The sequence below is a fragment of the Podarcis bocagei genome, assembly GCF_964188305.1.
Source record: "Podarcis bocagei genome assembly, chromosome: 2".
Taxonomy (NCBI): Eukaryota; Metazoa; Chordata; class Lepidosauria; order Squamata; family Lacertidae; genus Podarcis; species Podarcis bocagei.
The window spans coordinates 47,658,257-47,681,605 of NC_138126.1; the positions used below are offsets into that span (position 1 = coordinate 47,658,257).

General features: G+C 45.9%; 1 protein-coding gene across 5 annotated transcripts in view; it reads right to left on the minus strand.

The window, feature by feature from the left end:
- Positions 1 to 23,349, minus strand: part of COL7A1 (collagen type VII alpha 1 chain) — a 121,106-nt gene that overhangs the window by 61,756 nt on the left and 36,001 nt on the right. For 4 of the 5 annotated variants that reach the window (XM_081183908.1, XM_081183910.1, XM_081183907.1 and 1 more), the window contains 19 exons: positions 22,753 to 22,872; positions 21,986 to 22,132; positions 20,920 to 21,056; positions 20,044 to 20,170; positions 18,183 to 18,326; positions 17,515 to 17,687; positions 16,536 to 16,571; positions 14,829 to 14,855; positions 14,667 to 14,711; positions 14,298 to 14,390; positions 8,042 to 8,113; positions 6,511 to 6,546; positions 6,377 to 6,430; positions 4,538 to 4,612; positions 4,108 to 4,221; positions 3,296 to 3,322; positions 1,570 to 1,623; positions 1,114 to 1,176; positions 700 to 759 (listed from right to left, as the gene is read on the minus strand). In XM_081183908.1, coding sequence (XP_081040034.1) covers positions 700 to 759; positions 1,114 to 1,176; positions 1,570 to 1,623; positions 3,296 to 3,322; positions 4,108 to 4,221; positions 4,538 to 4,612; positions 6,377 to 6,430; positions 6,511 to 6,546; positions 8,042 to 8,113; positions 14,298 to 14,390; positions 14,667 to 14,711; positions 14,829 to 14,855; positions 16,536 to 16,571; positions 17,515 to 17,687; positions 18,183 to 18,326; positions 20,044 to 20,170; positions 20,920 to 21,056; positions 21,986 to 22,132; positions 22,753 to 22,872 — 1,604 coding nt within the window. The remainder of the gene's footprint in view (positions 1 to 699; positions 760 to 1,113; positions 1,177 to 1,569; positions 1,624 to 3,295; positions 3,323 to 4,107; positions 4,222 to 4,537; positions 4,613 to 6,376; positions 6,431 to 6,510; positions 6,547 to 8,041; positions 8,114 to 14,297; positions 14,391 to 14,666; positions 14,712 to 14,828; positions 14,856 to 16,535; positions 16,572 to 17,514; positions 17,688 to 18,182; positions 18,327 to 20,043; positions 20,171 to 20,919; positions 21,057 to 21,985; positions 22,133 to 22,752; positions 22,873 to 23,349) is intronic. The other variant, XM_081183909.1, reaches the window with a different exon arrangement.

Genomic DNA, 23,349 nt, shown 5'->3' on the forward strand with positions numbered 1-23,349 from the left:
CCTATACTATCCATATAACCAGTTATCAATAATCAATATATTCAATATATATGCTACACGAATCAAGGATTACAGTACTTATAATCCAATTGAATCAAAAAGGGAAGCTGTGCTTAGCTAAATGCAAACTGCTTGAAACAGCAAAGTTAGGAACCGACCTTTCCCCTAAAAACATCTGTGTACCCCGGACAAAAGACATGAATCAGAGATTCTGGTACAAATTCCCCATCCGAAACAGGCTAAATTAATCCACAGAACAGGAAGAGCAAAACCACAAAATGTCCAAACTCCCTGTCCTGTCATAACTAGGGGAAAGGTTAGACTGAGCGTCACTGGGAGCATTGGAAAGCGGAACTGGAACCCTGTGCTTGACCAGTGCTATACCAGTAGCTAGGAGCGTGACAACTGCTTGCTGATTGGCTGATATTTTGCTGACCAAGTTATGAGTCCTTCATGATTGTCTTATGATCTATGATTTGCTGTGATTTGCTCAGGTATAAAGACCCCTGTATTTCTGTCAATCGGGGTCCCAGTTCTTTGGAAGAGATTCCAACTGGGTCCTTATTGCCTGGCAATAAACTTCACCTTCTTATTCTCCATTGAGGCGTCTGTCTGATCCTTATACTTGCAACACTAGCTTTCATAGGCTCTAAATCCCATCAGGAGATAGCAGGAATTTCTTTTCTCTCAAAAACTCACTCGATCTCCTGGGTCTCCAGGCCGTCCAGGTGGTCCAGGAAAACCTTCTTCTCCATCCCCCTTTGGACACAGAGCAAATAAGTTATTACCCGTAAGAAACAAAAGTCCTATCCCTGCCTTTGGGCCGCATGTGATGAAGGGTAGGGCTAGAAATATTTTAAATAAACACCCATGAAATTCAAGTAGGCTACAGGGAACTGAGGGATTAAAAACAAGAAGTGTATCTGCATCGCAAACTAATTCGCATCTGTACAACTCTTGCGTTAACTGTCTCGAATGCGTCTGTGCAGAAGCAGAGAAAAAGCAGGTTTCTGCTTTGGCAGGGGACTGTAAAATGGTAGAGGAACACTAAATTATGTTCACCTACTAGCTGCTTGCCCTCAAAGTCCATGGGCAGATAGATGGTCGTCTTACCTTGTCTCCTTTCTGTCCTGCGAGCCCAGGAGGTCCTCTTGGCCCAGGATCTCCTGGCATACCCTAGAGCACAAAAGGCAACACAAAAGATCTTATGTCCTTTGCAATTCATATACTAGTCATATACAGTTGTTGTGCAGGGGATTCAGATGCCTTCCCTTGAAGAAGAGCTGCAGATATATCACATTTTCCCAGCAATCAAAACTCAACATTTCCCCCCCAATATGTCGCTATGCATTTGAATCCAGTAATCATTGACAATTTTAAACTTCCCCCAGCAATAACTGTCCAACGCTCCTGGACAATGTTAGCCTCACCTCTACAAACTTCTCACAGCCCCATTCTAGTATTCCTCAAGCAATGCTCACATCCACATCTTTAAACACTGCATTTGCCCATATGCTCTAATCCTCTCTGTGGTCCCCTATCCAAAAGAATGGCAAAGGAGATACTCACTGGGAGGCCTGGTTCTCCTCTGACCACACCCCCATCTCCTGATCCAGGAGGGCCCTAGAAAGACAACCAAAGTGAGGCCCTGGACAGTTACAACACTGCAATTGCAATTTTGGCACAGCATAATATTACATAGGGAACAGAGGACACATTGTACAACCAGTTACAAGCATGGTCTTCTCAGCACAATACAGCTAACTTGAAGATTGACCCATCCATAATCCTGGAACAGGAAGATTGTTCTGTATAAAACATAGGTAAAGCTTATTTCATACTGTCAGGGAACTGACATCGGAGCGAGAGGCGAAGGGGAGGCTCCCAGATGATGCTGGCGAAGGACCCAGCAGCAGGGGGAGAAACAGCTCAGTAGAGGGGGAAGCCAATCAGCGCAACACCCGGGATAAAGGGGGGCAGACGGGGGAATTGGAGAGAGGGCTCCAGGACTCTTCACTGGACATCAGTGAGGAGAGCCCAGGTCCTCCGATACCCACGCCTTCCCTGCGCAGAAGACTCCCACGCAGTGAGAGGAGGAGGAGACTGGGTGTCAAACAACTTTTATGTTGGAAGAGGTTCAAGAAATGCCCACTGACGGATTCTGCCAGTGACTGAGGCAGCCACGATGAGAAGGGGCTGCGCATTCAGAAAGGTTTAACAAGGCAAATTAACCGAGAAAAGCACCAGTTTACGCACGAGTAACTCATACCCATTACACATACGGTTGTGATGTTAAAAGAAGAGCAGTTCAAATTGTAAATAGATGCAAGCAACAGTTACTGAGGTAGTGTCCAGATGTACAGTATATAATTTAAGCAGGAAGCCCATCTGAGAATGGCAGTAACCCCAGTTTAGTAAGATGTGCAATTTTCTCTTAAGCTTAGATGTAAGAGAATTTCCCCATTTAATTTCATTTCTGAATTCATTTTGTGCAGTTAAAGCTTTGCAGTCTGAAATCTGTGTCTGAGCTTTACTAAACCTTTCCTAACAGAACAAACAGACTGTTTCGAAGTAGATGCATGCGCAAATCTGTGTTTCTTCTATAGCTCCTAGCACAACTGAAAGGAAGTGAACGTAAACAGGTAAGAAACAATGATGGAGAACAAAACACTATGAGATTGGCCAAGTGTAGAAATTGCACTAATTCCCAGGTCAAGAAGAGAACAAAACTATCAGCATACATAACTGAAATAAGACTTTGGCAGACCACTAATACACAGAGCCATTAGTCAGAAGGCAACAAAGACACTAAAATATGTTTATAGGTATGCATATGAGAATGTTGGGGTGGGCTAGTCAGAAGACCCAAAAAATATCTGAGTCAATGTGAGGGGGGTGAGAGTGAAACTGAGCTTACCTTGAAGCAGAGGGAGGGGAATATACAAACCATGAGATAATCAGACAAAATGTGATAAACAAGAAGAGCTGAGCACGTATAGAATAAATGGAGGGCTGGAGGAGACAGGGCCATCCATGGTCTACAAATATACTTGATGATACAGCTCCTTTAATTAAGGCTAAATAATTGTGCAAAATAAAAGAAAAAAGAAAAAAATGCTATGGGTACCAGTATGCCAATATAGGATGTCTCTGCACAAGGGCAGGGAAAAGAAGACCTTAAGCTCTCTTCCAGCTCTCCTACTCAATTGTTCTGCAATCACAAACAAAACTCCCAGGATCAAATGTGCCACAACAGCAAGGGCAAAGCAGCCAGGGGAAAAGAAGGATCACTTACTCGCTCACCTCGGTCGCCCTTCTCTCCCTGTAAGAAAAATTGCCCACATGTAAGCCAAAGTTTTATGCTCAGTATCTCCAAGCGCCCCATGTTTTTATCCAAATGCAGAGCGCATCACGCAACAGCCATTTACAGGGTATAGACGCAACAATATGCACATTACAGGATAGACTCAACCAAGAGGAGAGCTGGGAAACTCGGGGGGCCCATGTCTGGTAAGAAGAAACCGCAGGGATAGGTATATGCATGAGAAACCCTGGGGCATTCAGTGAGAGCACACTTTCAGGGTCAAGGATGATCCAAAAACATCACACCATTGGGGAGATGTGGCCAAGGACTTTAGCTATGTCACAGGAGGATGATCGAATGCATCTCTCCTGATGTTTGCTGTTCTACTGGTGCTTCCCAAAATTTTTTTTTGCCACTTGGGTTGCTTGTGCTGTTGTTGGCCAGCCCTGCATACTTGAAGAGCGATATGAGGATTGTGAATAGTGAATAGTGACAGAACAGGGAGGGGATTTGTGTGAGGCTGATATATGTGCCAGGGGATACGTATATCACTAGAAAGAGGAAGATGAGAGACAAATAGCAAGAGATGTTGCATAGAGTGAAGCTTGTTTGCTGCGAATTTGTGGGTTTGAGCACATGTGTGCGCATGTCTCCCTCTCTCCCCCCTTCCTGTGCACACAGATTCACATGGGGCTGCAACACCTGACTACATACCTAGCAAAAGGGGCAACGTGTACGTGCATGGACTGCATAAGGTGCAGTTGCTGAAACAACACAGCCATCAGAGAGAAGGGAGAGCATACCTTGACAAACTCGCCGGCAGGTCCCACGGGCCCAGGAGGTCCCACAGGCCCCGGAGGTCCAGGATCACCAAATTGTCCCCTGGACCCAGGAATTCCAGGAAGTCCAGGGCTTCCCTTTAGGAAGAAAGAACGAAGTTAACAAACACAGGACCATTCCCACCAGTTGGTACCTACTTAGCCCACTGTGGAGGCAATTGGCTGCAATCTTCTGCACACCTGCATGGAGGGAAAGCTCACCGAACATGGAGGATTGCACCGCACATTTCACAGAAAGAGCAGCAGTGCTGAACAGCTGCAGGATGCTTCAAGAGATGGGGGCTTGATGTACAGAGGGGCTCAGCTTCTCATGCAGCACAACTATCCCTCCCTCCCCTTCGTGGTCCCCCCATTCAACCACTTTCTCATTTCTTGCCTGTAAGATGCTACGTACCGGTTCGCCAGGCTCCCCCTTCCGGCCAGGAAGCCCACCTCCTCCTGCTCCGTTTACAACCTCTCCAGGCTCCCCCTGCCCAAGACAAAAGGCCAAAGGTCACATCAACAGAGTACAGCTCAGGGATGAAGCGGGAGGCTGCCTCAGTTTCTCTTGGGAGGAAATACAGCCAGTTATGCTAAAATGCGATGTGTGACAGCAAAAGCAGCGTAACGCCCACCAGCACCAACTAAAAAACGTCATGAGCCAGTTTTCAGGGTCACCTAAACTTTTCCACATGCTGGACTGTTAAGCAAAAACAAAACAAAAGCAGAAAGTTCAGGGGAAAGGCATGCCTGCAAGTTTTAAATAGTTTTAACAAGGATTGGAAATGTTTTGCAACCAGATGTCCTCCAAATGCATTGGACTATATATAAGCTGCGCTGGCTGCAGCCAATGGGCTAGACTGTGCCTCGGGCCCAGAATCAAAGGGTGGCTGCTGGATCGGAGGCAGAGTCCATATCTGCTAATGCATGGTGTGGAATTTGAGCCACGCTCTTGCCTGCACCTTCTGGTTCAGGTTACGTAGTGTGAGCCACCCGACATTCAAAATGTCCCTTGAGATGCTAGGCTAGGAGATTTTAAAGAGCAGGCAGCTTGGATCCATCTGTCGCAGATTATAGTCGTGCAGGTGACTGCTTCCCTCCTCGCTGCTGCTTGTCACTAGCAAGCCCAATGGTGGGATTCCACTGATGACCGGGGGGGGGGGGACATGCTGCACAACACTGCTGGGGAGCCCCTCAAACATGGAGCTGGCCATGCCTGCTGCAAGGTATGCTGTGGTGAAGGAACAAAGCCCCCATCCCCTTTGATAATATAAAAAAATCGGATCTGTCCCTAGGACTTACCAAACATATGGGTCCTTTGTAAGGCAAAGAGCAGAAGTAAAGTATATTTATTACTAGCAAAGCTGGAGGCTGAATTTAGATTGCACAGGGTGAAACATGAAGGGTGCACAGATTTCTAGAGTCATCGACTGAGAAGAGGAGGCACTTTAAAGCCTACAAGCAATCTGGGCCTCAGCTGCCTGGTGCTTTCTGGTGTCCCTATAAGGAAGCAGAATCTGGGAAGGAAAGCCCTGATAAATTATATCAGAACATGTTGCAGTCAAAGAATCAGTCGCAGGACATGAGGTCCCGGTTCCGGTGCTGTTGAACCTTGACTACCTGTGTCCACCTGAATGTGGGTTACAACAGATGCCGGTCCAATATGCCCCTGCTCCAGAGAGGTGGGGAGGGTGTGTGTGTGCGTGTGTGTATGTGATAGTTATACCACCCAAATGCCAAATTTCAGAAGAGATAAGAAAGTGAGGGCTTAGTGTTATTCCTAACCCCCCCCCCCATTTCTCCCAACCAGGTATCCTTCTCCATTCTATTCTAATTATTTATTAATTTAATTTTATATCCCACCTTTTTGTTTTCTGCAATGAGTGCAAGATGGCACACATGGTTCTCCCCTTCCTTATTTAACCCTCACATCAACCCTGCGAGGCAGCTTAGGCTGAGAGGCAAGGACTGGCCCGCGGTCACCCCGTGAGCTTCATAGCCGAGTGGGGGATTTGAACCCTGGTCTCCCAGGCCCTAGTCTAACACTCTAAACACTACACCTCACTAGCTGCAGGACCATGGTTGATTACAGAAACACAGGGTTGGGAAGGAGTAGGCTAGAGCAGTTTCTCCTGTCTAACTCTGGTTCTCACCATCACAGCACCTTTGGCTTGGCAGTGCGTCTTGAAACACTACCCTGTAGGAATTTAGGAATTAAGACCTGAGCCTTCTAGGGGGTAGTCTATGCACTTACCGGCTCACCTTTGCTTCCCTTTGGCCCTATTGGGCCAATCACTCCACGCTCTCCCTGGAAGAAAACGGTAAGGATAAGTAAGAGTCTTTCCAGTCAGTGAGAGGAGATCCATGGGAATCAACCCCTTTACTTACTTGGAGTCCTCTGAGTCCAGGAAGGCCAGGGCCGCCCTGTGGAGGAGAAAATAAATGCAGTAATGGACAGTAATAAAAAGGGTTCCCTCGCCCCAGGGTAGGAATCATAAATTGAGCAGGTGGGATGGGAAGATGACACATGTACAGCCACATAGTGCTGCAATGGGATTTGGATTTGGGCTGAATGGGCCCTTTGGGTACCTGCCGACTCAGCATTCTTTTAGAGTTCGGTTTTCTGTTAGTGAAAGTTGCCTAAGGCACAAGCTGGCTGGAGATTTGCACTGGTAAGTAGTCCTAGCATAAGATCCCTAGGACTGGGATCCTGGTTTTGGTCCTGTTTTTCAGAGTGGCCAACCAGTAGCCATTCTGTGGGAAACCCAGAAACAGGATTTGACTGCAAGAGCACTCTCCCCTCCTGTAGTTTGCGGCAACTGGTATTCAGCAAAATGGCTCAGTTTCATCTTTTTTTATGAGGAAATTAAAGGACCTTAAGGGTGGCCAATATCTGTTTTGGAAGAAGGACATTTCTTGCTTCCCCCATCTTCTGCCCCCTTCCTTGGCTGGGGGTGATGTCATCAAGCTATGTGTGGGTGTGAATGGATTTAAGAGCTGTTCAACGGGGGAACAGACTCCCTCGGGAGGTGGTGAACTCTCCTTCCTTAGAGGTTGTTGTTGGATCTGCCACGTATGATTTAGATGAGGTTCCAAGCATTGGAGAGGGCTGGACTCGATGACCCCTGGGGTCCCTTCTAGCTCTACAATTTTATTATTCTAAGATCAGGGATGGGGAAGATTTTAGCCCTCCCAGATGTTGTTGGACTCCACCATCCAGTTAGGAATAATAGGAACTGCAGTCCAGCAACATCTGGAAAGTCATAGGTTCCTCGCTTATGGTATAAATGGACAGCACAGGCTGGGGCAGATTGAATTTCCAGGTAGCTAAGTTGGAGCTCTGGGTGATTAGTGGGTATCTGTTGGGAGCACTAAGCTGTGAACTCCCACCTATGTTCAACCTGCATTTCTGTAAATAAAAGCAGTACTTTTTTCCTAAAAAGAATGTTTAGGGATACTCTCATTTTCCTACTCATATTGAAATACTGCCCCTCAAATGAGGTCAAACTTAGATGCACAAAATGTTTAGGGGTATACATACCCCTGCGTCCCCCCCAGAAAAAAGCACTGAATAAAAGCAAATATTACAAAATGCCAGTAAGTCCCAAAGTGACCTCATTCCAAAGGAAGCCAAACTCAGGCTAATTACTGGAATCCCTGAAGCTTCTCATAGTTTAGATAACCAGGTGAGGACATTTGCAACTAGTCAGGTCAGGCTAACCTAAGTCATGGCAATACTACAAACTTAGTGCAAGGAGAAGATAGCTCTCTTTGCTCAAGGGGGACCCATCATTCCTAAGTTCAAACTGGTGGATGAAGACAAATAAATGTCTCAGTACAGCAAGGCATCATGGGAAATGGGAATGCCCCAGGGTGCAATGACAGGTGGCAAGATGTTAAAAAGAAAAAAGCTGTTTACTGGTTGGCCAGAAGAACCAGGGTCACCAGGGCGGCCAGGATTCCCTGGCAATCCATCAGCTCCCGGGAATCCCTGGAAGAAAACAGAGCGATTAAGAACATGCCATTGTGAAAATGCCTTTTACGCTTAAGAATAAGAAGCACGTGCATGAGAACACACACACGGGCATAAGTCGTTCTTTACCATGGGCATTTGCTTGTTAGGGTTTCAATCTTAATTGTATTACTCAGAAATAAATCCCACTTATTCCAGCAGGAAGCGTGCCTAGGATTTCAGTCGTAGAAGACTAGAAATGAAAGGGATCAGAACCTAGCAGTGATAGAGAGAGCCACCTAGCGGACAGAGTGCTTACTGCGCTTGGAATTTTCCATTCCCGACCCTATTTTCCCCTCTCTTTTTTCCTCCTCCCCTGCAGTCTTGCGCCCATCCCCCCGGTCTCCCCCCCCCCTCCCTCTTTTCTTATCTATCCTCCCTATGGATCCTTTTAGGTAGAAAGGACCAGGAATTTCTGGATGGTGAAATCTTCTATTCGTTATTGGCAAAACTAATTCTTCCGATAAAAATTCCTAAGAACTCACTGCGTCGATAGAAAGCATACCCCTTATTGCGAACATAAGAACCTCTAATCTTTTGAACTCTAAGACTTTAGAACTTTTACTGATATCCCCAAGGATGCAGCACGGCGAAAAGGAATAAGCCGACCTTTATGCAACTTAAAAACTGTTAAATGACTGTCAAACAAGCTGACTTTTGTGTAACTTAAAGACTGCTAAAAATTGAGGGCTGGGGCCAAGTAGGCAAACAGGCAACTGCTCAGGAGTGTTGTAACCACATTGTGTATTAAGTATAGGCTACCCTCGAAAACTAAGGATGTCAAACACTGGGAAAAGACCCGAAGGGGGAACGCCAGCGGACAGGAAGGGATCAAAGCAAGAAGGGGACTTTAGAGCAGAGATACTAAGAATGTTTGCGGAGATAAAAGAGAGTGAGAAAAGCGTTGAGCGCAAATTAGAACAAGTAGAACATAGAATTGGGGAAGTGGATAAGAAGTTAGACGAAACAGTCAATGAATTGAAAAGTCAAATGAAAGAGGTATTTAGAAGGACACAGACAGTGGAGGAAGGTTTGAAAAAGACAAAAGTAGAACTGAAGGAAGTAAGACGCGAGGAAGATAGAATTAAAGCTGAAATATTGGATTTGAGCAAAAGTCAGGAAGATTTGAAAGACTGGATTGCCATGAATGAACTAAGACAGAGGGAGGCAAATCTTAGGATGAGAGGCATACCTGAAGCCCAGGGAGAAAATATAAAGGAGAAACTAGCAACAGAACTAGCCCTCTGGTTGGAGATACCAATAGAAGAAGTAGAAAAGGCAGTACAATCGGCTTTCAGGTTGAAAGCCAAGCTTCTAAAGAATAAAAAATTTGTAGGAGACTGCCTAATTATATTCAAAGATAGGGAAATAAAAAATAGGATTCTCCATAAGAATAGGGAGAAAAGGCTCAATATTGGAGGAAACAACATAATAATCTTCAAAGATATTCCAGTAAGGCTTCTAAAGCGTAGGGACTCCTACAAAGAATTGGTTCAGATACTTAAAAGAAATAATATCGAGTTTAAATGGGAGTTTCCGGAAGGCGTCTCCTTTACGTATAGGAGCAAGAGACAAAAATTGACAAATCCAGGAGAAACAGATAAATTCCTAAGGAAATACAAAGAATTAAAACCGCAAAAAGAGGAGGGCAGAGGGAGGGGGGTAGGATTGGGGGAGGACTCGGAGGGAGGGGCGGGGAGCTCGGGGGGGAGGGGGGAGAGGGAGGAGGGACTGAAGAGGAAGTCTAAAACGAATCAACAGCTGTTTTTTTTTCCTTTCCTTTAATTAAATCACAATGGCGTTAAAGGTGTTTAGTTGGAATGTTAATGGGATGAATGATAAAGGAAAAAGGAACCGAATTGAGCATATTCTGAGGAAGGAAAGGTTGGACGTAATCTGTCTCCAAGAGACACACATAGCGAGGAAACATAAAAGAACTCTAATTAATCAAAGACTGGGGAATGAATTTATATCCTCAGACCAGAGTAAAAAGAGGGGGGTGGTCATCTACATAAACAAACAAATTGAAGCGAAACATCTATTTAAAGATGAAGAAGGAAGGATATCAGCAGTACAAATAAACTGGCAGGGAGAAAAGATAATAATAGTTGGAATATATGCGCCCAATGAGAACAAGTCAGAATTTTACGGGAGGCTGGAAGAAAGACTATTTGACTACGCCGACCAGAAAATTATACTATTAGGAGATATGAACGGCGTGGTGTCGCTAGAATTGGACAGATTGAGGGATTCAAAAGGTAAAGAAGGGAAGCTCCCCAGGACTTTTTTCTCTTTGGCCCAAAACTGCAATTTAGCAGACATTTGGAGGTTTAAACACCCCCTAGAAAAGCAATATACCTTCCATTCAGAACCTAATGATTCATCATCAAGATTAGACCAGATATGGATTTCGAAAGAGCTAGTCCCAAGATCTGTACGGGTAGAGATCCAGGCTAGAACAATTTCGGATCATAACCCAATAAAAATGGAACTGAAAGGGCAGGAAAGCAGACTAAACAGATGGAAACTGAAGGATTATCTGTTGGATGACCAAGAGGTAGTAGAAAAGGCTCAAAACAGACTAAAAGAATACTTCGAAGATAACCTAGGCAATAATACAAAGTTAAGGGTGGTATGGGATGCAGGCAAGGCGGTGATGCGGGGTTTCTTTATTCAACAGAGTGCAATCAAGAATAAAAAAAGGGAAAAAGGGAAAAAAGAAATTATACAACAATTAGCAGAGAACGAGCAGAAACTAATTAAAAACCCAAAAAATAAGAAAATAAAAGAGAACATAAAAGTCCTACAATCCCAATATACAATGCTGATAAACAGAGAGATAGAATGGAAAATCAAAAGATTGAGACAGAGGAATTTCGAATATGCCAACAAAACGGGGAAGTTATTAGCTTGGCAATTGAAAAAAAGAAAGGAACAGAATACGATAAACAAGATAGTGGTGGAAGGAGAAGAGCTAAACAAACCTAAAGAAATAAGGAGAGCCTTTTTGGATTTTTATGGAGGACTTTTCAGAAATACAGAAAAGAACAAGACGAGGAAAATAGAGAGATACTTAACATCTAAGAACATTAATAAGATCCCCGCAGTAGATAAAGTGAAACTAAGCGCCCCGATTGAGGCGGAGGAAATAAAAGCAATAATAACAGACTTAAAAAATGGGAAAGCGCCAGGCCCAGATGGGTTTACCAGTAGATACTACAAAGAGATGGAATCGGTTCTGCTGAATCCACTACAAGAAGTAATGAACAACATCTTAAAGGAAAGAGAAATACCGGAGACGTGGAAGGAGGCACTGATCACATTAATCCCAAAGCAAGATTCAGACTTAGAGCAAATTAAAAATTACAGGCCGATTTCCTTACTAAATATAGATTATAAGATTTTTGCGGGAGTCCTGGCAAGAAGACTTAAAGTCATTTTGGTAAAAAGTATCCATAGAGACCAAGCCGGCTTTTTGCCGGGAAGGCAAATGAAAGACAACTTAAGAAATATCATAAACATTATAGAATATCTAACAGAAAGGTGCGACAAACAAGGTTTACTGCTATTTGTGGACGCTGAGAAAGCGTTCGATAACGTAAACTGGGAATTCCTGCTGAAGCAACTGGATTATATGGAAGTAGGTACCGAATTTTATAATGGGATAAAAGCAATATATACGGAACAAAGAGCAAGATTGATAATAAATAATGTGGAGACGGAAGAAATAACAGTAACTAAAGGAACAAGACAGGGATGCCCATTGTCCCCACTGTTATTTATAATGATACTAGAGGTTCTATTAAATTCCATCAGAGACAACAAAGAAATCAAAGGTATTAGGGTCGGCAAGCACGAATATAAAACTAAAGCCTTTGCAGACGATCTGGCAGTAACAATGGAAGATCCACTGGATTCAATAAAAGAGGTACTTAGAGAATTCGACCAGTTCGGGGAAGTAGCAGGCTTTAAATTAAACAAAAAGAAAACAAAAATAATAGTAAAAAACATGCAGGTAGATGAAATTGAGGAATTACAAAGAGAAATAGGAATAGATGTAATAAAGAAGGTGAAATACTTAGGGATATGGGTAACGCCAAAAAACATAGATCTATTTAAAAACAACTATGAATCGGTATGGAAGGGAGTTAAGAAGGATATAGAAACGTGGGGCCGGCTCAGACTGTCATTCTGGGGCAGAATAGCCACAATTAAAATGTCGGTACTTCCAAGAATCTTATTTCTTTTCCAAAATATTCCGATTATCAAAGGTACAAAGACTTTTAAAGCCTGGCACAGAGAGATTTCCAGATTTATCTGGCAGGGGAAGAAGCCGAGAGTAAAGTTCAAATTATTGACGGATACGAAAGATAGGGGAGGCTTCGCCCTACCTGATTTGAAAATATACTATGAGGCATCTTGCTTATGCTGGGTTAAGACTTGGATTAAATTAGAAGATACCGAAGTGCTAGACCTAGAGGGTCACGACAACCGATACGGGTGGCACGCCTATCTGTGGCATGGGCGGAAGAGGGGCCACAAAGGATTTGGGAATCATATATTCAGGGGCCCTCTGATAGAGGTATGGGAAAGGTATAAGGATATGCTGGAACCCAGAACACCCCAATGGTTATCTCCACTAGAGGTTATGGCTATCAAAAAGATCAATATGGGAGCCAACTGGGCAACCTACGAACAACTGCTAATGAAGGAGGAAGGAAAGTGGAAAATGAGGCCGTATGAACAGATTAAATCCCAAGTATTTGATTGGCTGCATTACCACCAGATAAATGACATGTTTAGGAAAGATGTCAAAGATAAAGGCTACGCCGACAAAAACTCCAGATTCCAAACTGAGATCTTGGGGAATAATATAAAAATATTATCAAAAATGTATAAGTACTTACTGGACTGGAACTTAGCTGATGAGGAGGTCAAGGCGGTAATGACACACTGGGCTAAAGATTTCGGTCGTAATATTTACCTTGAAGAGTGGGAAAAACTCTGGAAACAACATCTTAAATTTACGGCCTGTGTGTCACTCAAAGAGAACCTAATGAAAATGTTTTATCGCTGGTACTTGACCCCGGTTAAATTAGCTAGAATGTACGGATCTTGCAACAAATGTTGGAAGTGCAAGGAAAGGGAGGGGACCTTCTACCATATGTGGTGGGAATGCCGAAAGGTTACAGGGTTCTGGGAGAGTGTATATAATGAAATGAAGAAAATGTTAAGATATACCTTTGTCAAAAGACCTGAGGCGTTCCTGCTAGGTTTGGTAGGAACGGAGATAAAGAAGAAAGATTACAAACTGTTCCAATATGCAACAACGGCTGCAAGGGTCCTGATAGCTAAAAATTGGAAACAAGAGAGTTTACCGACAATGGAGGAATGGAGATCCAAACTATTAGACTATGTGGAGATGGATAGGATGACAGGTAAAATTAGATATACAAAAGATCAGAGGTTTGTTAAAAATTGGGAAAGTTTTACGAAATATCTGGAAAGTTTAATCGATGAACAGACAACACTAGTGGGTTTTAAGGGTGCTCTGTAAGAGGTAAAGGGTAATGCCAATAGAAAATAGTCGAATGAGAATGACTTATGGCATTACAAACAAGGAAATGCGGATTTATTGTTTATTGTTATTTTGGACGATTCGTGGAATGTCTGAAGGAAGTCTCATACTTTACTTTTAGTGAACTATCATGTGTATTGATACAGTATGGTTTGTGTTTTGATTTTTGTAAACCAATAAAAATTATGCTTGCAAAAAAAAAAAGAAATGAAAGGGATCACAGATCATCTAATTTGTTCTTTACTTGAAAGGAAGGGCCTGTTACTCGCCAGGCCCTCAGTGAGATCCAAATAACAAAAGCAAAAGGACTGCAGAGCAGATAGCTCTAGGTAACACAAGCAGGCAAGTTATTGCAACAAGCTCCCATAGCCTATTCATCTTGCAGGAAAGGGAGTTCACCAGTAGAGGCACCATAAAGCTAAATTCTCCAATTTAAGATGAACCCAGAGGGATTCTCTGATCTTGAACAGATTGATGAGGAGGAACAAGGAAGGCTTCCTGCCCATAAAAGCTCCATCATTCTTAGTGTTCTGCTCCCTCTTGAGTAAAATATTCAAGACCACATGAGATGCTGTGAGTACCCACCCTGTCTCCTTTCTCACCCCGCCGCTCAGTGACATCACCTGGAGGACCCCGAGGTCCTACTGGGCCTGGAGCACCTGGGATCCCATTGCGCCCCTGAAAAAAACCAAAGACAAATAATAGGATTTGTTTTATTTATGAACTGCCTGGTTGCTGTTGTGGTTTTTTTTTCAGATGCTTTTGGTGGTGGAAGCTATAACCTGCCTGAAATACAGGCTGGGATGCTGCCAGGGGGTCCCCCCCCCACCTGCCTCGCCCCCAATAGTCTGAAAAGGAAAGGGCTCTAGTCAAACCAACAGCACCCTAACAAACAAGATGAGCTCTACTCCATGCCATACAGCCCAGGGACCCACACAAAAGAGCAGACATTACCGGATCTCCAGAAGGCCCAGGAAGTCCCATGCGTCCTTTCCGTCCCTGCAAAAACGATCAGAGAGATTAACTGTTGTTTCCACCCCCAGGGACCAACACTCTTTAGGCCCTAAAAGGACTTCAGTGTGAGATCACCTTCCTTGGGAAATCTCAGATACTCACAATCTCACCAGGCTCGCCCTTCTCACCCTGCAGGAAAATAAAAGAGAAGCCACAGTTTGCACGCAAGAAGAAATAACTCAAAACATTTCCCTGCTTCTCTCTGGGCAACTTATAAGGAAAAAACTCTTGTGAAGTGGTCAAATGGTGCAGAAACCTTCAGGTATAGGGTGGTATATAAATTCAATAAATAATAATAGCTTTGGGATTGGGCTACAGCTACAGGGAAACAGTGCAGAGCCATTTCCATGCCTGCCAAAGTCCCTCCTATTCTCCACCCGCCTTACGTCACCTAGGAAACCGCATGGCATCATTAGTCTGACTCCACCATTGCCGACTCCCTCCATCCTGTCTCTAAGGGGAACTGAAAACACTTCCACATTCTGTGCCAGCCTAGCGCAGAGCTGGCTAATGCATGGCACTGCAAATACTGCTGGACTACTCTTTCTTTCTGTATTTCTTACCTGCCCTTCACACTAAGGTCCAAGGCCAGGTTACAGCATTGGAACACAATAGAAAAACACTTTAAAACAACTTGCAAACATATAAATAAGGTGGGCCCTAAAAACATGCCCCTCAAGTGTCAAAAGCTGACCATGGGCCACTGATGGATATGGCTGATGGAGCTGGAGTACAATAATATCTGGAAGGCCACAGGTTCCTCTCAGCCTTGGCCTATAAATTGTAGAACCCAGAGGCACAGGAATGACCCCCAATATTTTTTGGGGCCAGGGGGTCGCAGGCCACACCACACACATGTGACACTGTGCACACGTCACAGGAGACTGAGAGCTCTGGAGGAGCTGACCCCTGGGCCTGTGGTGTGCAGGACCACCTAAAAATTGAGGAGGCCTGGTCCCCTTGAAACAAATATTAAGGGGGCTGAGGTGCCTTCAGCCCCCTAGAGTCGGCACACCTGGTAGAGTCCCTTCCAAGATGTGAAAGTCTTCTGGTGGTTCTCACCACATCTCTCATTTACTTCAGCTGATACTCCCACCCCCTCAAGCCATGGAAGGACGCTCTGCCCTGTGTCCCCCGCCATTCCACCCACATATGTGACTGGTGGGAGAAATACTGATATGCACACCTAGAGTTCATTCCATGCAAGGAAAAGCTCTGATTAGGCCTAGCCTGGCCTGGCCCAGAGAAGCTCTTCTCACACAGCAGAGCATGCCCTAGAGCCCTTCCCCACCCTGCCCAAGCACATGGGTTGTTGTAGACACAGCACTCATTTCTCGCATGTGCAGAACTAGTCCCGCAGTCCCCCCTCAGATATTCTATCAATGTGGGTGTGTGGGTGTGAATCTCCTCCCAGGCTCAGAAGCCCTTTTCTGGTATCTGAAATACAGGTTGGAAATACTTGTCTACAGCTTCACCACCAATTCAATTTCTGACCAGGCCTCTATCTGCCAATGCCAAGTTAGGAACATAGGGAGTCAGGCCAGTGGGTCAACCTAGCTCCATGCTGACTACACTAATTGGTTGCAGCTCTCCAGGGTTTGAGATCAGGGTCCCTTTCCCAGCTCTACCTGAAGACCCGGAGACCTTCTGCATGCAGAGCCTGTGTTCTACTGTGGAGGTACAGCCCTTGCCTCAAAAAAGCCACACCCCTGGTATCCATTTCCTGCTCTTATCTGGCCTGCTACAGGAAAGAGCATCGGCTCCTTGTCCTGGTTTAGTCCTGCTGAACAGGAGCTTCCTGTGACTTACCTTAGGACACTGCACCGTACAGGGCTCTGGTCTAGGCTGAGGGAGGGAGGAAGTGGGGAAACACAAAGGATAAAAAGACCAGTGTTAGAATAGTTATAATGCTGCTGCCAGTGAATGAAAACATTTTGTGCTGGACGTTGGATGAAATTTACCACAGTGCACTTGTAACCAATTGGTACAACCAGTGGCCTGTGATGTCCTGCCAAGATGCAAACATTTTACCATGTAAAATCAGAGGTGAATTTCCTCCACCACTTGGCAGAGTGCTCCAGGGGATGGTCTTTACCAAGTGGTTATTTTTATAATTGATAATGATGGTGGCGATGAAGATGTTATTTATACTCCCATTTTCCCCCTGACAGGGATTAAAGGTGGCTTACAGATAAAGTAAGAACAGCTAAAAAATTGGGGGTAATAAAAAAACAATTAAACATTAATATGTGGTTATATGCACGCCACAAGGCATTTCCACTTAAGACAGGGGTCAGCTGCTGGTCCACTGTCCCTCAGACCTTGTGGGGGGCCGGACTATATTTTTTTGGGGGGAGGGAAATGAACGAATTCCTATGCCCCACAAATAACCCAGAGATGCATTTTAAATAAAAGCACACATTCTACTCATGTAAAAACACCAGGCAGGCCCCACAAATAACCCAGAGATGCATTTTAAATAAAAGGACACACTCTACTCATGTAAAAACACGTTGATTCCTGGACCATCCAGATTTAGAAGGCGATTGGGCCAGATACGGGCCTTAGTTTGTCTACCCATGACTTAAGACAAGGCCCTCGTGTATGAGGAATCCAGACCACGTACAAACAGGAGGCACGGCTGTCCTTCTACGCTTCAAGATGTCTTGTGTTGCAATGGTGCTACCTGAACAGGCAGAGCAAGCACTCTTCCATTCACCTCCCTCCATTCAGTAGCTTAGCAAACTGCAGGTAATCCCTCCCCTGCATTTTGTGAGGAACGTCTTACCCCTTCAGTGTCGGCTGCCCTGCAGAGGGCATTGACAAGCCCCTCTTCCGCCTCTGGCAGAGTGCTCAAATCCCTCCTCACAAAGAAAACATTGCGCCGGTCCTCATTGGTCACCAGGCGGCGCAGCTGCTCGCGGTCAGCCCCGTTCATGCCAACAGCCAGCACTTGGATTCCTGCAAGGTACAGAAAGAGAAAGTAAGCCCATCGAGGGGGGTCTGTGGGTTGGCCATTCCCTGGGCAAGGCACATTAACAGTTCAGAAGAAGAGACTGGCAGCTTGACTAATTCTTTCCAAGAGAACCTTCAGTCAGGCCTGCAGGGATAGGCTTTTTTCTGGAAAAGTTTTTTTTTTCTAACTGCAAAGAAAAGGGCAAGCGAAACAATCAAGGGTCTGGAGCAACTTCCTTATGAGGAAAGGTTACAATATCTGGAGCCATCTTGTTCAGAAAATTGGTGACAGTGGTGGGAACACATACAACAGAGGTATATAAAATTAGGCAAGATGTGGGGGAAGTGAACAGAGATAAGTTTATTCTCCCTCTCTCATAGAACCCAGGTCACCTAATGAAGCTGAATGCTGGAAGATTCAGGACAGGCAAAAGATGCAAGGAAAGTTTCCTGTGCTCCTGTGCTCTTATATTCCCGCCCCCCTCCACCTGTGTGCCTTACCTGCAGCCTTGAGATCCCTGGCTGGCCCAATGGCATCATCGCTGGATGGACCATCCGCCAGGATCACCAGGGTCCCAGGCACACCAGGTCTGCGCCCGGCAGCGAGGCTCAGCATGTCGCTCTTGGCAAAATTGATGGCAGCTCCTGCAGTGAAGAAAGCAAAGGACCCAAGATACACTTACCCACAGAAAGCAAGCATGTGCGGGAGAGTTCATTGTCAAGAAAGATTTACAGGAGTGGAAGTGGCCACCTCTTATTTGGGATCTGGCCCACTACTTTGTTCAGGCTTTACAGCAGTAACTGGCCAACCCCATGGACAGATTTATTATCATCATTATTATTTAGAACATTTATACCCTGCCCTTTAGCTGAAAAGACTCACAAAGTAGCTTGCAAAAAACAGTTTTAAGATTGCCCTTGTCCTTAGGACAAGGAAAAAAGGTATGTGAGGGAGGAGGAAGAAACAAGCTCAAACACATGTGCTTTAAGTTAATAATAATAATAATAATAATAAATTTTATTTATATCCCGCCCTCCCCAGCCGAAGCCGGGCTCAGGGCGGCTAACAACACTAAAATAATGCAACATTATAAAAACATCAAAGAATTAATTAAAATCAAAATTGATGGCAACCATAAACTAAAGTATTGTAAAGATTGCCAAAGGAGGGAGTCAGGCTGCGCCCTGACCAAAGGCCTGGTGGAACAGCTCTGTCTTGCAGGCCCTGCGGAAAGATGTCAAGTCCAGCAGGGCCCTAGTCTCTTGTGACAGAGCATTCCACCAGGTTGGAGCCGCAGCCGAAAAAGCCCTGGCTCTAGTTGAGGCCAGCCTAACCTCTCTGAGGCCTGGGACCTTCAAGATGTTTTTATTTGAAGACCGTAAGTTCCTCTGTGGGGCATACCAGGAGAGGCGGTCCCGTAGATACGAGGGTCCTAGGCCGTATAGGGCTTTGAAGGTTAAAGCCAGCACCTTAAACCTGATCCTGTACTCCACCGGGAGCCAGTGCAGCTGGTATAGCACCGGATGAATGTGATCCCGCAGTGAAGACCCCGTAAGGAGTCTCGCTGCAGCATTCTGCACCCGCTGGAGTTTCTGGGTCAGTCTCAGGGGCAGCCCCACGTAGAGCGAGTTACAATAATCCAGTCTGGAGGTGACCGTCGCGTGGATCACAGTGGCTAGGTCAGGGCGAGAGAGGTAAGGAGCCAACTGCTTAGCTTGGCAGAGATGAAAAAATGCCGCCTTTGTTATAGCTGCAATCTGCGCCTCCATGGAGAGGGAGGTATCGAAGATTACACCCAAACTCTTAACGGACGGTGCTGGCACTAATTGCACCCCCGCAAGAGATGGGAGTTGCCCCCTCAATCCCATATCGTCCCGTCCCAGCCAGAGGACCTCTGTCTTCGAAGGATTTAACTTCAACCGGCTCCCACGTAACCATCCAGCCACAGCTTCCAAGCATCTGATCAGTGTGTCTGGGGCCGAGTCAGGATGGCCATCCATCAACAGATAGAGTTAGGTGTCATCAGCATACTGATGGCAGCCCAGCCCAAAACTCCGGACAAGTTACAGTTCTTAAAGTTACAGTCAACACCAGTGGCAGTTCTCGCTATCTTTTCCTTGATAAAAGACCAGTCCCACACTGGAAGCAGCCCCACATTGCTCCAGATCAAATCCCAGAGAAGAGCAGGTGATGATGTTCAGGCCCAGAGGACAGAGCAGCTCCTGACACGCAGCTCTGAATTTCAACAGGAATAAAGCCCTCTGTGTGTGTGTGTGTTTTGTCTTTACAGCGATGCCTTCCCTGGTCTCTGAACCAATGAAACTTGCACCACACAGCTCAGTCCCCCAGCCCTGCACTTACCAATGGCATTGCCACTGGGTTCATCATAGCGCAGCGAGCGGATAAACTGCAGGACTGTTGGCAAGTCACTAGAGCGGTTGAGCCGGAGTAAAGGGAGGCCTCGGTAGCTATAGAGCACAATGCCCACCTGGGGGAGAAAAGGAAAAAACAAAGTCAGAGCAGAGGTAGGGAATCTCAAGCCCAGGGTTGGATGTGGCCCTCCAGGCCTCTCCACCTGGCCCTTGGGACTCTCCCCAGGCCACACCTCCTCCTCAGCCTACTTCACATCCTCCTTGAGTATTTTGCCAGGATTGAATGTGTGCTTGGACTTGGATATGGCCAAAGGCATGTACTGTATATGTGTGTGAGAGAGTTTGTGTAGAAACAGGCATACTGCACAAAGCTAAAAATTTACATTTCTGGCTCCACCCTTTTTTGTTTCTGGTCCCGCCCACTACCACCAATAAGGGGTTGCAGTGCTCTGGCTGAATGGGGTTCCCCACCCTTGAGGTAGAGCAAGAGAGTTGTATGGAAGAGGGCACTGCAGCCAAGACACTCCGCAGCCAAGACAGGAAATGTCTAAGGGAAATCTACTTGATGACCAACTTTAGGGTGCACGAAGGCCAGCAAGGCAGCCACCTGAAATACTGTGTGGTTGGCCACTGGCTTCCCGTGCTGCTCAATCCACTTTCGCCTTACAGACACAAACCATAGCAAATGAGGTTTCGCACTGAGAGAGGTGAAAATCACCAGGACCGCAGTGGGAGCCTAGGCACCAGAATGGCTTGCCATGTGGCAGAGGCTTGGGATGGGCGTTTTACCAAGTGGCCCAACACCCACAGCACATGAAAACTGAGCCAAAAGGAAGAGCTGCAGCCCCTTTATGCCAGTCATTACCTGGGTGGCACCAGGACCCAAGGGGCCCAGTGCAGATACAGTGTTGGAGAGAATGCTCTGCACGGCCTCTGCGTTGTAGGCGTTGTCTCGAGTGGCATGCACGAGAAAAACTACGTCTCTGCGGGCGTCTCGGCAGACTGTAGAGGGGAACGTTTCAAAATGAGTAGGGTCATAAAAACAAAGAGACTTTTCTCCACCCACCCATGCGAGAAGCTGCCCTTGTGCACAACCCAAGTAAAAATGATTCAACCTAGCTCCACCTGTTTTCCTTGGGAACATAACACATAACAGGGAGTGAGGACCTTGAGCACAACATGAGAACATGAGAAGATCTCTGCTGGATCAGGCCACTGGCCCATCGAGTCCAGCATCCCTGTTCTCACAGTGGCCAACCAGGTGATGATGATGATGATGATGATGATGATGATGATGATAAATAAATAAATTAAATTTTATTTATATCCTGCCCTCCCCAGCCGAAGCCAGGCTCAGAGCGGCTAACAACAATAAAAGTAACACAACATTCTAAAATCAATTCGTTTTAAAATCAATTCAAAATCAAATTAATGGCAACCATTGGGCAAGAGTTCTGTGAGGATTGCCAAAGGAGGGGGTCAGACTGTGCCTTGGCCAAAGGCCTTGTGGAACAGCTCCGTCTTGCAGGCCCTGCGGAAAGATGTCAGGTCCTGCAGGGCCCTAGTCTCTTGTGACAGCGCGTTCCACCAGATTGGGGCGACAGCTGAAAAAGCCCTGGCTCTGGTTGAGGCCAGCCTAACCTCCCTGTGGCCTGGGACCTCCAAAATGTTTTTGTTTGAAGACCGTAAGGTCCTCCGTGGGACATACCAGGAGATGCCTGTGGGAAACCCACAAGCAGAATTCAAACAGAAGAGCGCTCTCCCCCCTTTGGTTTCCAGAAACTGCTTCTGACCATTGAAGCAGAGGCAGAGCCATCATGGCTAATAGCTGTTGATGACAGCAACCTCCCTGAATTTGTCCAATCCTCTTTGAAAGCCCTCCAACATAGGAGAGGTCCTGCATTTCCCTCCCAGGTGCAAGGATACCTCACCTGTGCGGTCAGTCACAGAAGTCTCAGGACCTGTGACGCTCCCAAACAGCGGGCGGATGGTGAAGGTGTAGCTCCTGCCCAGGCGGAGGCCAGACACTTGGTGCGATGTGGCAGACCCAGGCAACGTTCTCTGTGCTTCCACTTCGTCTGGAAGAAAGCAAGAGCATGAAGGAGGTTAACAAGGGCAATTCCACAAGGGGATGACCCAGTATGGATGCCGTGCCCCCCCCCCCATGTAACAGATCTCAAGCCTGCAGTAGGTCTTGGAACCAGTGGCAGAAGGTATGCCAAGGGGAGATTTGGCCTGTGCATGACCTCTGGACAAAGGAGAAAAGTGAGGGGTGGGGAGGGTGGGGGAACCAGCTACATCTGCCAAGGAAGGAATAATCTTCCAGTGTGGGGCAGTACTTAAAAAGTATTGGATTATGGATTCCAGTTCAAATCTCAACTCAGCCACGAAGTTCCCTGGGTGGCCTTGATCCAATCACTGTTTTTCAGCCTCAGTCTACCTCACAAGGTTGTTGGGGGGATAAAACGGGGGGGATTATGCACGCTGCCCTGAGGTCGCTGGAGGAAGGCCAAGATCTGTTCTTGCTAGCAAGATCTGTTCTTGCTAGCTAGCTGCAAGCTCCCTTTCCTCACCCAGTCTTCAGCTGTGCAAGAGCTGGAGGAGGTGATGGCACTAGGACACACTGCCAGTATTTCCTCTTTCGTACCCACCCACCCCTCAGTGGCCCAGCAGTTTGGTCCTCAACCTCTGCCATTACCTCGTGGAGATTTCCAAGTGAGGAGATAGCCAGTGGCCCCAGGAACAGGAGTCCAGGTCAAAATCGCAGCATCCCTTTGAATCTCTGCCACCCGGAAGTTGGTCACACGACCCATTGCTGCTGGACAAGCAGAGGTAAAAAGGTGAGGCAGTTGTTTGGGGCCTTCAGACAATCTTTGCCTCCACCAAGAGAAGCAACTGAGTCTCCATAATCATGATCAATTACAGTAGTGAAACATTCTCCCCAGTGCCATTGACTCACTTACATCCCCGAGCTTTGCAGAAGTCCTTTGCAGTAGTTATAACTACCATGTACAAGCGAGAGTGTTTTCATCACAAAGATGTTTTCACAGCACAGCAGATGTGAGAACAGTGCCATATACACAACTAGCCACCACTGGTTTGTTACAGTGATTCATTTTCCATGGAAAGGCAATACAAAAATATAATATATAAACACCACTGCAGATGTAAAAACAAAACAAAAAACTCCTCCTTTAGAAGTTGAGGAAAAAACAGCAAGATGGGTTTAAAACATTTAACAGGGCAGAAACAGAAGAACCTATACAACACATTATCTCTGGGGACAACATACAAA